The sequence below is a fragment of the Gobio gobio genome (genome assembly GCF_949357685.1).
Source record: "Gobio gobio genome assembly, chromosome: 16".
NCBI lineage: Eukaryota > Metazoa > Chordata > Actinopteri > Cypriniformes > Gobionidae > Gobio > Gobio gobio.
The window spans coordinates 45,344,029-45,356,693 of NC_137109.1; the positions used below are offsets into that span (position 1 = coordinate 45,344,029).

General features: G+C 38.6%; 1 protein-coding gene across 2 annotated transcripts in view; it reads right to left on the reverse strand.

Annotated features, from left to right (window-relative positions):
- Positions 1-12,665, reverse strand: part of trappc11 (trafficking protein particle complex subunit 11) — a 39,582-nt gene that overhangs the window by 11,873 nt on the left and 15,044 nt on the right. For both annotated transcript variants that reach the window (XM_079839600.1, XM_079839601.1), the window contains exons 12-21: positions 9,751-9,830; positions 9,465-9,543; positions 9,296-9,350; positions 9,010-9,155; positions 8,865-8,926; positions 8,599-8,731; positions 6,134-6,264; positions 5,905-6,060; positions 5,611-5,798; positions 3,588-3,736 (exon numbers count right to left, since the gene is read on the reverse strand). In XM_079839600.1, the coding sequence (XP_079695726.1) occupies positions 3,588-3,736; positions 5,611-5,798; positions 5,905-6,060; positions 6,134-6,264; positions 8,599-8,731; positions 8,865-8,926; positions 9,010-9,155; positions 9,296-9,350; positions 9,465-9,543; positions 9,751-9,830 (1,179 nt within the window). The remainder of the gene's footprint in view (positions 1-3,587; positions 3,737-5,610; positions 5,799-5,904; positions 6,061-6,133; positions 6,265-8,598; positions 8,732-8,864; positions 8,927-9,009; positions 9,156-9,295; positions 9,351-9,464; positions 9,544-9,750; positions 9,831-12,665) is intronic.

Sequence of the window (12,665 nt, forward strand, 5' to 3'; positions counted from 1 at the left end):
ACCTAGACTTTCAGTACAATTCACTAAATATAGCTGTCTGGGATCAAAATCAACATGAAAAAAAATATTCGCTAAATCAATTTTCTAAATGTGTTATTGATTCTAATTAGGGCTGGGTATCGATTCAGATGTTCCACTTCAATTCGATTTCGATTCAACTCAATGAATATAGATTTAATACAAATACTATATTTATAAAAAAGAACAGTGAACATAAGTTTACAAGTGGGTAATTAAAAAGAAATGAAGAGCCACAAAACTGTATATTAAACTCTTTTTATTTTAGGTACATTTGGGTACATTAAAACAGAACCCATCTCTATATTTCAAATGCATACAATTATGTAAAATACAATACAATTTTGAGGCAACTTTATTCAAAAAAATTGATCTGAGAAGTGTTTTATAAAATTACGTTTTTATGGACATTTTGATATATTTATTCTAAAACATAAAAAGGATATTGTATGATTTTCAGAACACAAAAAGCTTTTCTTGCGATTTTGCGGCCTGTCGTGAGTGCAGTTACTTTTCATACACGAGAAGCGCGTTCATACTTGGACAAAAGTAGTTGCCGTGGTAACGAACAACAATACCTTAATGTGCAGACTTATGTGGACTAACTTTTATTTGAGGAAATCTGTTTATAATATAAGCTAGGGTTGAATTATTGGTCCTGCGCTGTCTATTGACTTGAGTTGATTTGAATATGTCTACAGGGAGTGCAGAATTATTAGGCACGTTGATTTTCTGATCATATTTTTTTTCCAGGCACATTTGACCAATTCCAAACCACAGTAATCCTAATAACTACTATTGATTTAGTATTTAATAATGTATAAGTGATATATAATTGTTCATGAAGGCTGGAAATGAAAATCACCTTATATTCAGGTGTGCAGAATTATTAGGCATGTTTTCTTTTACAGATAAATTGAGCCAAAAAAGAGATTTAACTCAGACTGAAAAGTCAAAAAGTATTAAATGCCCATGAGAAGGATGCAATACTAATGCAATACTAGACATTGCAGTTAAGGCGTGACCATTGGACAGTGAAATGCTCGTTGGGTCAGCAGGATCTGACAAAAACAGGTGGTGAAGAAAAGACACCTGTTAACTGCAAAAGAATTAAGAATTAAGGTGAAGAATTAAGTGTGAAACCATCAGGAACCCTTTAGTCTCCAGCGCCACCATTTTCCAGAGCTGTGACCTACCTGGAGTCTCCAGAAGTGCAAGGTGTCAGGATCTCAGAGACTTCAGTTAGGTAAAGAATCCTAAAAAATGACCCCCACTAAATAAGAATCACAAGCTGAAGTGTTGTAAAATACATGAAGAAGGTTTTTTTATAGGCTTTATGGACAGATAGGTTGAGAGTGACTCTTGAAGGACCAGCACCACATCCTCTAGTACCACTGTTTGAAGAATTCATCTTCCAGAATCTGGCAGTACGTTTTGGGAGTTCATTTTTAGTCCATCTCTGCAAAACGGACTTCAGGATGGACTAAAATGAACTCCCAAAACTTTACCTAACTGAAGTCTCTGAGATCCTGACACCTTGCACTTCTGGAGACTCCAGGTAGGTTGCAGCTTTGGAAAATGGTGGCGCTGGAGACTAAAGGGTTCCTGATGGTTTCACACTTAATTCTTCACCTTAATTCTTAATTCTTTTGCAGTTAACAGGTGTCTTTTCTTCACCACCTGTTTTTGTCAGATCCTGCTGACCCAACGAGCATTTCACTGTCCAATGGTCACGCCTTAACTGCAATGTCTAGTATTGCATTAGTATTGCATCCTTCTCATGGGCATTTAATACTTTTTGACTTTTCAGTCTGAGTTAAATCTCTTTTTTGGCTCAATTTATCTGTAAAAGAAAACATGCCTAATAATTCTGCACACCTGAATATAAGGTGATTTTCATTTCCAGCCTTCATGAACAATTATATATCACTTATACATTATTAAATACTAAATCAATAGTAGTTATTAGGATTACTGTGGTTTGGAATTGGTCAAATGTGCCTGGAAAAAAAATATGATCAGAAAATCAACGTGCCTAATAATTCTGCACTCCCTGTATAGTGGCTAACGTACCGGTACGTGCTTAAGTGAACGCTCAAGTTTAATTCAATAATCATAATGTAAGGCAAGCATTCGCATGAATGTGATCTATTTTTAGCGGTTGTGTGCTCGGCTGTGGGGGTGTTGCAAAGTTTGGGTGATGATGTCTCATCAAATGTTCAGCTGATTTGTAATGTTACTACAGCATTTCACCTCAGCACTACAAACGTCGACAACGTACCGGAAGCCGCCATTTAAAGGGTTAGTTCACCCAAAAATGAAAATTCTGTCATTAATGACTGACCCTTATGTCGTTCGACACCCGTCAGACCTCCGTTCACCTTCGGAACACAAATTAAGATATTTTAGTTAAAATCCGATGGCTCAGAAAGGCCTCCATTGGCACAATGCACGGTACACTCTCAAGACCCATAAAAGCTACTAAAGACGTCGTTACAAAGTCCATCTCACTACAGTGGTTCTACAATAACTTTATGAAGTGACGAGAATAGTTTTTGTGCGCAAAAAAAACCTAAATAATGACTTGTATAGTGATGACCGATTTCAAAACACAGCATCATAAAGCTTCGAAGCGCTATGAATCAGCGAGTCGAATCATGATTCGGATCGCGTGTCAAACCGCCAAACTGCTGAAATCACGTGACTTTGGTGATCCAAACTGCTGAATCGACTCACTGATTCATAACACTTCGAAGCTTCATGATGCCGTGTTTTGAAATCGGTCATCACTATATAAGTCATTATTTAGGTTTTTTTGGCGCACAAAAACTATTCTCGTCACTCCATAAAGTTATTGTAGAACCACTGTAGTGAGATGGACTTTGTAACAACGTCTTTAGTACCTTTTAAGGGTCTTGAGAGTGTAAAGTGCATTGTGCCAATGGAGGCCTTTCTGAGCCATCGGATTTCAACTAAAATATCTTCATTTGTGTTCCAAAGACGAACGGAGGTCTTACGGGTGTCCAACGACATGAGGATAAGTCATTAATGACAGAATTGTCATTTTTGGGTGAACTAACCCTTTAAGCACTGAATGAATGAATGAATGAATGACTGACAGGCGTGCCTCTCGCTCCTTTGTAACATTGCGCAAGGCAAGTAAGAGGGTGACATCTAGTGGAGAAGACTAGTAATTAGATTTACGTTAATCTTATGTTCAATGTTTGTGGAAATAAATATGAAAAAAAAAAAAACCGATTTGCAGCCTTTGAGAATCGATTTTGAATCGACCACATTTAAAAAAAACTATTAATCGAAAAATTATAATTTTTTGCCCAGCCCTAATTCTGATGTGAATGATGTATTCATGTATTCATTTCATTTGTTCATAAAAAAACATTGATAGAACCAAATCCACCCCTTTCATTCTTTTCTCTTTCAAAAATCAATTTTACTCGGATATTTGTCACAATAGGGGAGGAAAAGATCTGTCGGTACTTTTGTGTAAAAAACATTTATTAAAACACACAATGTTTTTCCTTCTATTTTATCTAAGATTTTGTGAGTACCTGGTTTGAGGCCTGCAGTAAGTTTGATGTCTTTGGCCACAGTGTCCTCTTCTGATTGGATGGTGACAGTCATACAGTACATCTCGTTGGTCAGTGTTGGAGGCTCATGAGTCAGCTGTACAGAAATTTTGGGCACTCTGGATATGATCCTACAGGGCATGATGTGAAAGAATTAAATTTGAACCTGTATCCAAAAGAGGCGCTTCTAGGAATGTGAATTAAGAAAGTAACTTGAATTTAAAGTTCTGCAATAACATGCATTTAAAGCTCTATTTTCTAAATGCATGTAATTGATCACATCCATTCATGTTTATTTATTTATTTTTTAAATTGACCTCGTAATTCTTAAAGGTGCAGTGTGTAGTATTTATGAGGATTTATTGACAGGAATGCAATAGGGATGTGACGGTGAGGAAATTTCCCCACCGGTTAATTGATGTGTGACAACACCGGTAATACCGGTATCACCGAAGGCTTTTAAATCACTAATTCTAACCGAAAGTAACATGCACACGACCGCTCTGAACTGAAAACGCGCCAGTGCGCACACACCGTGAATGACAGCTCGTCTGTAAATGCGCGCTCTGTGAGGCCATGGGTGCGTCTCAATCAGTTCCCTAGTTCAGTAGTCAGGGCACTGATCAAGCATTGATCAGTCTATGATTGAGATGCACGCCATGAATGAATAACAGTTCATCCGTAAAGCCTCGTTTATACTCGGTGCGCGCGGCAAAAATAAATGCGCGCAGTCAGCGTAGCGCGGAGGCTCGCACTGCGGAGCCAGGCGAAAGTAAACAATGCGCGCTCTGTGCGGCCGTGCACAATTTACTTTCGGTTTTGAATTAGCGCCAATTCGGTGGCGGGTTGCTTGAATTGTGGGTTCATTAGCCTATTATTTGTAATGAAAAACACAACAACAAAACAAGAGACAAACTCCCTTAAATAGGCGCATTTACGTTTCGCTTTGAAACCAAATCTTCCGCGATCATCTCCGTCAGCTCCTCACTCTTAAATCTGATGAATGACTCCTGTCGCTGCCGAGACTCACGGTCGGATCCTGCTTTATTAAGCAGATACGTTCAGTTTTTATTTGTATTGTCTGTTCTCTAACTGAACTAAATTATTTTATTACTATAAAAAAATCAAAAAGATGGTGGGGGGGTGCCACTGTGGGCAAGTGATGTAACCGGTGTTGAGTCTGGACACCGGTAACACCGGCAACACCGACTATCGTAGCAAGCCTAGAATGCAATATACTATACATAACTATGTTTTCAGTGGTGTATAAAGACCTTAGATAATGAATTGTTATGTTTTTATTACCTTAGAATGAGCCATTTCTATCTACATACACCACGGGTCCCCTTAGAGTGAAAACGGCATTTTGTTTCTACAGTAGCCCTAAACGGACAAACTTCTCTACAGAGAGCTAGTCGCTCTCTGCTGTCTCAGACGACAACATTTTTGTCCTGTGTCGCCTGCAATTCACAACCTCACCACTAGATGCCGCTAAAATTCACACACTACACCATAATTGCCTCATCGACAAGGCATCCTCAATAAACCCGTCTCCAGCGTGATGACTCCGATCTTTGAATATTCTGATCTAATATGACTTCTGACCTATAATGTTGCCAGAATCATAATCATACACTGTTTGTGCGTTGGCCAGAGGAGAACTGGCACCCTGACTGAGCCTGTTTTCTCCCAAGGTTAATTTTTCTCCATTGTGCCACTGTCAGTTGGGGACACTAAATATTCAACTAAATATTCAAATACATTTTCAAATAAATTACTGATCTGCCCGCATTGTCACTATATGATAATTGAAATGAGCTGGATAACATCACCGTTTTCTCCAGAGCGGCTGTACAGCCGAATCAAATTCTGTTGCATTATTTTCCTGTTTAACACTGTGAAGCTGCTTTGAAACAATCAGCATTGTAAACAGTGCAATATAAATAAAGGTGACTTGACTTGACTGATAGTGACATCCTGATTTCCCCATTTTTTTTTTACTTACATAGTGCTAGACTGTATCGAAACTGTGTCCCAATCCACCAGCTGCTCTGGGAAGCGTGTCCTCTTCTTAAAGGAGCGGGACGCCTGCAAAGTCTCATGGGAAGAGGCTGCATCCCCCCAGCCGCCCCGCCAGGTCAGATAGACGTAGCGGCCTGTCTCTCTGCCTAACATGAGTCCCACACTCGTGATCTGAAAGACAAATACAGACAGAAATAAAACAAAACTGTGTACTAGCTGTGGCACCATTAGATCAGTTGAAACTAAGAAATGTTATATTTTAAAAATTATATTTTACCTCAATTTTCTTTCCGACATCTTCCGTTTTGGCTACAAATTTGAAGCAGTACTTGCGGGTTTTGCCGGGGACGAGACACATGTTCTCCTGGCTGGAAGGTTCTAGAATATCCTTACCTTTCGAGGCGTCCTCCAGCAAACAGTACTGGTTATACTCCTGCAATCCAAATGTAGCCATTAAGAAAAAAGCCATTTAATGGAGTAATGTGTCTGTTTTAGGTGTGCTGTACCTGGTTGCTGAGGCTGACACACAGCTTTGAGAAGCGCACAGGATGTGGGCAGTCGGCTCTCACATAGACGTGTAGCTGGACAGGCTCATCTATGTGGAAACTAGGGGACAGGAACTTGGCTTTGCACTGAACTGAGAGGAGGACATGAATATAAACATACACATAATTACGTTTTGTTCCATAATGTTAGCCAACATAAAAACATCATATACACTATCGAACAAAAGTGTTTTTTATTTTTTTATTAACACTTTTAATCAGCAAGAACACATTAAATTGATCAAAAGTGACAGTAAAGACAGTATCAGTTTCCTCAAAAATATTAAGCAGCACAACGGTTTTCAACATTGATAATTATAAGAAATGTTTCTTGAGCAGAAAATAAGCATATTACGGTGCTTTCACACCTGAGTGTTTGTTTCGGAACCGTGTGCGTTTTTTTCGCTTGGCTCGGTTCGTCGATGGTTAGACACATGTGAACACGACAATCGCGCTTGAACCAAGTGGTATTATAATTCATAAAGGGAAACATGCTATATAAATGGCAATAGAGTCTGATTCTGTTAGTGAGCACATTAGTTATTACAGTTGAAAACCAAAAGAGTCCCTCTTCATCTTAAAAAATGTTGTGTAATTGCGATTCTCTTTGCAAAATGATGTCCCTATGAAGCCTTGACGGTGTTTGCGTGCGTCTTGAAACAGTTAACCTCTAGACAGCGCTGGGAGATCCAGAAAGAGCAAGTTTGAATTTGCTGCAGTATTAATACGAATGTAGTATATAATTTAACACCGGGAATGATGGCTACATTCTTATAGTGTTTGCGTGTATCTTGACATTTACAAATAAAGCCACAATAAGCTCATGGAGCGAACTTGTCAATCATCTTGATTGATGACGCAGAGGAAACTCTAACCAATAAGAGGACAGTTGTACTCGCATGTAACTTGTATTTTGATACGCTTTGAAATGTTGCCTTGTGAAAGTGAACCGAACCAAGAAGAAAATGCAACATTGTAACAAATTCAGTCCCTGTTTCGGAACAAAACAAATCTATATCTATAGATGTGTGAAATCTATCGGTGTGAAAACACCCTTAAAATGAATTTTAAAAGATCATGAGACATTGAAGACTGGAGAAATGATGCTGAAAATTCAGCTTTGAATATATTTTAATTTATTCCTCTGGTGGCAAATAGAATAAATTGTAATAATTAGTGCTGGGCAAATTAACGCGTTACTAAATTTACACGGGCGATACATTTTTTCAGTTTAACGCATTAAAAATATTTAATGCAGCGTTCGTTTTTATATCCATTTTTTTAATCCACATGCCCAGCGTTACATTATATGATCACGCTCTTATTCATGTAAATGCTTTTAAAGAATCTAAGCGCGACAAGACACAAGAGAACGCGCTGTATGTCAATGTCCTGTCTGTGTAGGTACGTCTCAATCCGCTCCCTAGTTCAGTAGTCAGGGCACTGATCAGGGAGTCGGCCACATTCATGTACACAATATACTGATTCACTACCTAGGGAGCTAATCGAGGGACACCCTGACACACACACACACACGCATGTGCGCGCCAGTCTCGTGCACACATCGAGTTCTCTTTCGCTCTTGAACAAAAAATAACATCAACACAGAGAATTTAGCAAAAATGATAGTTTTGTCGAGTATTCTCATATTAGGAGTCTTAAATAAGTTCAATAACGTCTTAAATTAACTTGTGAGAAAATGAGATGCGCGGGACAGCGCATCAGATCCGCGTCATGTTCGGCAGCGGCCGATCTTAAAGTGACACTGATGATGATGTCTGTCATTAATGTTCATCAATGAACAACGGGAACAGAGAAAATTGTAGCTTTAATGATGATTAATCTATATTTCATTTATTATTTATGCGTTTAAGAAAGGTTTTGATAACTTTATTCAATTTCTGTGTAGACTATGTCTGGGAAGGCCATGGGTAAATATAACATTTATTATAATGGGTTTGTGTTCAATTAAATCAAAAGTTGTTATTTTTTAAAGCCTAATAAATTTTGAAATCGGTAGCTTTCAGTTATACTGTAATGTAACGTCATTAATGTTTCATAGAGACATTATTATCAGTGATACTGGCCTTCATTCATAAAAAGATGCCATTACAACACATTTAAAATATGCTGTCTTTAAATTGTTTCTTCATTAATTTGGAGAGTAACTGAAATTATCACAATATCAAAATATTAAAAACTGTTAAACACATGTTAAAAACATGTGAATCATGATTAATTACAGAAAAAAATTTGATTAATTACTTATTTTTTTTTTATCGATTCACAGCACTAGTAATAATGTTTCACAATATTACTGTCTATATTTGTGATCAAATAAATGCAGATGTAGTGAACATAAGAGATTCTGTTAGTTTTCCAGGTTTTGTATTCAATGATTTAGATCGATCAGCTCAAAAGCTCACCAAAGGGCACATAGTCCTGGACCTCAATGGTGATCTCGTTATTGCCGGCCAGAGAGATGCGGTCACTCCACAGCGACTGGGCCGTCTTCACAGAGACCGGGTCACAGTCTGGTTCAGGCTCTGGAACTTCATTCTGGCAATCAAAAAAGAAAACATCAACTTTATAACCACTAGTACTAAACACACCATCTATAGTAGGACTAAGCACAAAAGACATAAAGAAAATCAACATTTTTCAACTATATTGCCATGCCCTCCATACATACCATGAGCACTTTAATCAGATTCTTTTCAATCCTCGACTTCTGCTCTTCAGGTAGGATAGAGGCTAGCCACACACATATACAATACAGTGTTAATACAGTAACTTTTGAATGTGGTGAAGCTGAGAGTCAAAACATGGTCATGTACCTCTGCCTACAAGCTCCATGGAGTAAGTGATGTAGTCTTTCACTTGACCCATGAGGTAGGAGCACTTCAGAGCCGTGCACAGGATAGACGTCAGCAGAGACCACCAGCGCTCAGTGCGGTAGTCACACATAACATAATCCAACAGTCTGAAGAGTCATAATACAACAGTTATATGTACGGAACAGTTATAAACTCATATAAGGAATACAGCTAAAAGCCACTGACAAAAACAGAGCTGTTTCTGTGTATACTGGAGTATTAGTGTATTTAACTGAATTTAACTCACTTTAATGCTTTGGTGTAGTCTTTTGCGTGATAATACTCCTCTCCCATCTGAACCACTTCAGAAGGAGACAGAAAAAAGAGAGAGCAAGAATGTTATTTGCTTTACTATGCAATAAAATTAAGAACTGAAAATCTGGTTGATGAACATTTGAAAGTGTTTCTGGACTAACTGAGATGGCTCTTCATTCGTGGACACTTGTACTTCTTAAACTGGGCGACAGCATTACTGAGAAGAGCAATGATCAGCTCCTGGCATCAGAAAAACACATATACAACCATTAGGAGAGAAATATTGAGCTGTAAAATATAATATATAACATTCAAGGCCCTCAGCATTCCTTACTCCATATGACAATTCAAAACTTTCTGACCTGAACATACACATCTTAAAAAACATGAGTCTGAAGATATAACTTGATGTATGTCAAAAAATAACAGGTATTGCAGATATCCCACCGAATGAAGCACATCTCTCTCTTTGACTTGAAGAGCGAGGATGCCTTGTTTCTCCTTCTCAGAGTCAGGAGGGTCAATGCCTGAGGGTCAAAGGTCACTGGGTCAGAAATAAGACTTCATAACACATGGGTATGTAAACTTCCAAGCATCATATTTATGCATGATGCCAACAACTCATGCTCTATTTTAAAGTCATTATTATGTTTAAAGTAAGCTGACTCACACATTTGAGTGAATAAAAACATGGCTGGTTAAAAAAATAAATAAATAAAAAACACTAATGAAAAATACTTTGCATAAAGAAAAGCCTATTTTAAAGGGATAGTTCACCCTGAAATGAAAATAAAGCCATCTTTTACTCACCCTGCTGTTGTCCTTATATCTTTTTCGGACCTCAGAAGCAGACATTTAAAAAATAGTCCTGCACACGCTCCTTCCTATAATGGCAGTGAATAGCGACCAGGCTAAAACATTACAAAAAATATATACAAAAGTATCACGCAATGATACAGTGAGACGTGCGCCATATATGGAAAGTGTTCAGAGGCATACTATAAGATCCTGTGAGAAAGAAACCGTATTATTCAGTCAAAACACTGAGCTCTGCCGTTACTCTGAGCGTGTTCCTGTGATGAGTGTCAGCAGCCGCCGTGCTCATGCTTACTATAACTCACACTGTTGTCATGGTACCCAGGATAAGCACACACACCATTTTGAGAAATCAGGCTCAATAGAAACAAACGCGACTCTCGTCTTTTCTATAAAGTATAAGATAAGAAATAATACAAATAATAAAACCTCCTGAAGTGAATATTGTGTACCGGTTGTCATGACAACATTGCGTGAGGAGCTGCTGAGTCAGTGCTGACGGGCCTGTCACAATAATCAATATATCGATATATCGCACAATATATGTGCATGACCTCAATAATTTTTTGTGATGCAATATATCGCCCATTATGTTTACATGATAATGAATGTCGCCAACATTTTACTCGATTGTGCTGTCATCTTGTATGTTTTCCGTGACGGAGGCAAAAGTGATTCTCGGGATGTTCCTTCATACACAGAGCGGTTATCAACAGGTGAAAAAAGGCATTTGAGGCGTTATAGTGTTTTCCTGACAACTACTGACAGTTTGGAAGAATAAGCCCAAATGGATTCGATTTCAAAGCCACAATCCCCTGTTCCAGTGCACATATAAATGTCAACGCAGAATGACGAGTGTTAAAGCCGCTTCACAAGGGAAAATGTTTATTTACTATTTATTCAATTTTTTTATTTAGGATAGGGATGCACCGAATCCAGATTTTTGGTGTTCGGCCTAATACCGAATCCACTAGGTTAAGATTTGGCCGAATCCGAAACCGAATACCGAATCCTACTCCCATCCTCAGTCCATTATCACAGTAAACACATTAACGAAGTAAACAACGTCCACAGTAGTGTAGGGATGCTATTGACCATTTAACCGTTAACCGAAAGTAAGAACTTTGACCGATTAATAGCCTACTACCAGTTAAACGGTTTAAATGTTTTTAAGGCTTTTTTGTTTGTTTGTTTGTTTTTTTATGCATGGTTAAGAAAAATATGCTGTATAGCGTTATTTGTTCACTCACGGAGCGCGTCGACATGTGCAACCACAAACCAGATATATCTCGCAAAATGAAGCAATGGACAAGCGTTATGTGTGGGACCATTTCGACAGAAAAATACAGCAGCAGTACAAGCTCCTGACTGGTGGAAAGCAAATGAACGGCGCTTCCCGAGGCTGGCCGCTCTGTATTCCCTTGGACATCAGTGCCATCTGAAGCCTTGTTTAAGGCTTTTAATAGGGTGGTTTTGGTCAAGTTTACTAAAGTAAACATTGTCGCGTATGTTCTTCTCGCCGCTGTTTCCTGATGGTTTATAGAAAAATTCCCCCGAGTCGTCCTCTGTCGTTTCAAAGAACAGCACAACGGAGAGCGCAGGAGGCACTGTCTGTAGATTCCCTCATGCACAACTCGTATTCTCTTGGATGTTTCATATGCAAATGTTTTAACAGCAGCTGTTGTTTAGGGTCCTTGTCATCACGAGACAAATCGGCAGTGCAAATTGAACATGTAGCTTGACTTGAATCGCCTTCTTTTGACTTAAAGTAGCTACTGCCACGTTTTCTGTTCATGAGTTCCATTTTCGCTTTCAACAGCGGCGTCATTACGTTCGACCAGCGGGGCGCGCATAGTGCAAGCCTAGGGTTCGGTTCGGTGGAAAAAGGTTTCGGCAGAAACCGAACCCCGTCAAAAAGCCCAATATTCGGCCGAATCCAAACCCGAATCCTGGATTCGGTACATCCCCAATTTAGGATAATATATTTTTTACCCTTCATTTCCATGATCTAAAGGATTAAAAGGTTGTCATTTGGAAGTGTGTAGGTCTACTTGCATTATTATGCTGTTATTTTAGGATTATATATTCAGTGGCATAAAATAGTCTTAAAATGCCAATAATATCATTTATCGCAATTATTTCTGGGACGATATATCGGGAAACAAAAAGTAGTTATTGTGACAGGCCTAGGCTCACACTCATCACAGGAATGGCCGAGCTTTTGACTGAAAAATACGTTTTCTTTCTCGCAAAACCTTATAGTGTGCCTCCTGAACACTTTCCATATATGGCGCGCGTCTCACTGTATCATTGCGTGATAGTTTGTATATTTTTTTTGTAATGTTTTAGCCTGGTTGCTATCCACCGCCATTATAGGAAGGAGCGCGTGCAGGACTATTTAAAACATTTCTGCTTTTGAGGTCCGAAAAAGAAAGAAGGACATAGGGCATTAGAACAAGAGCAGGGTGAGTAAAAGATGGCTTTATTTTCATTCCAGGGTGAACTATCCCTTTAAGGAAATTGCAATAGTGACTTTCAATAATCTT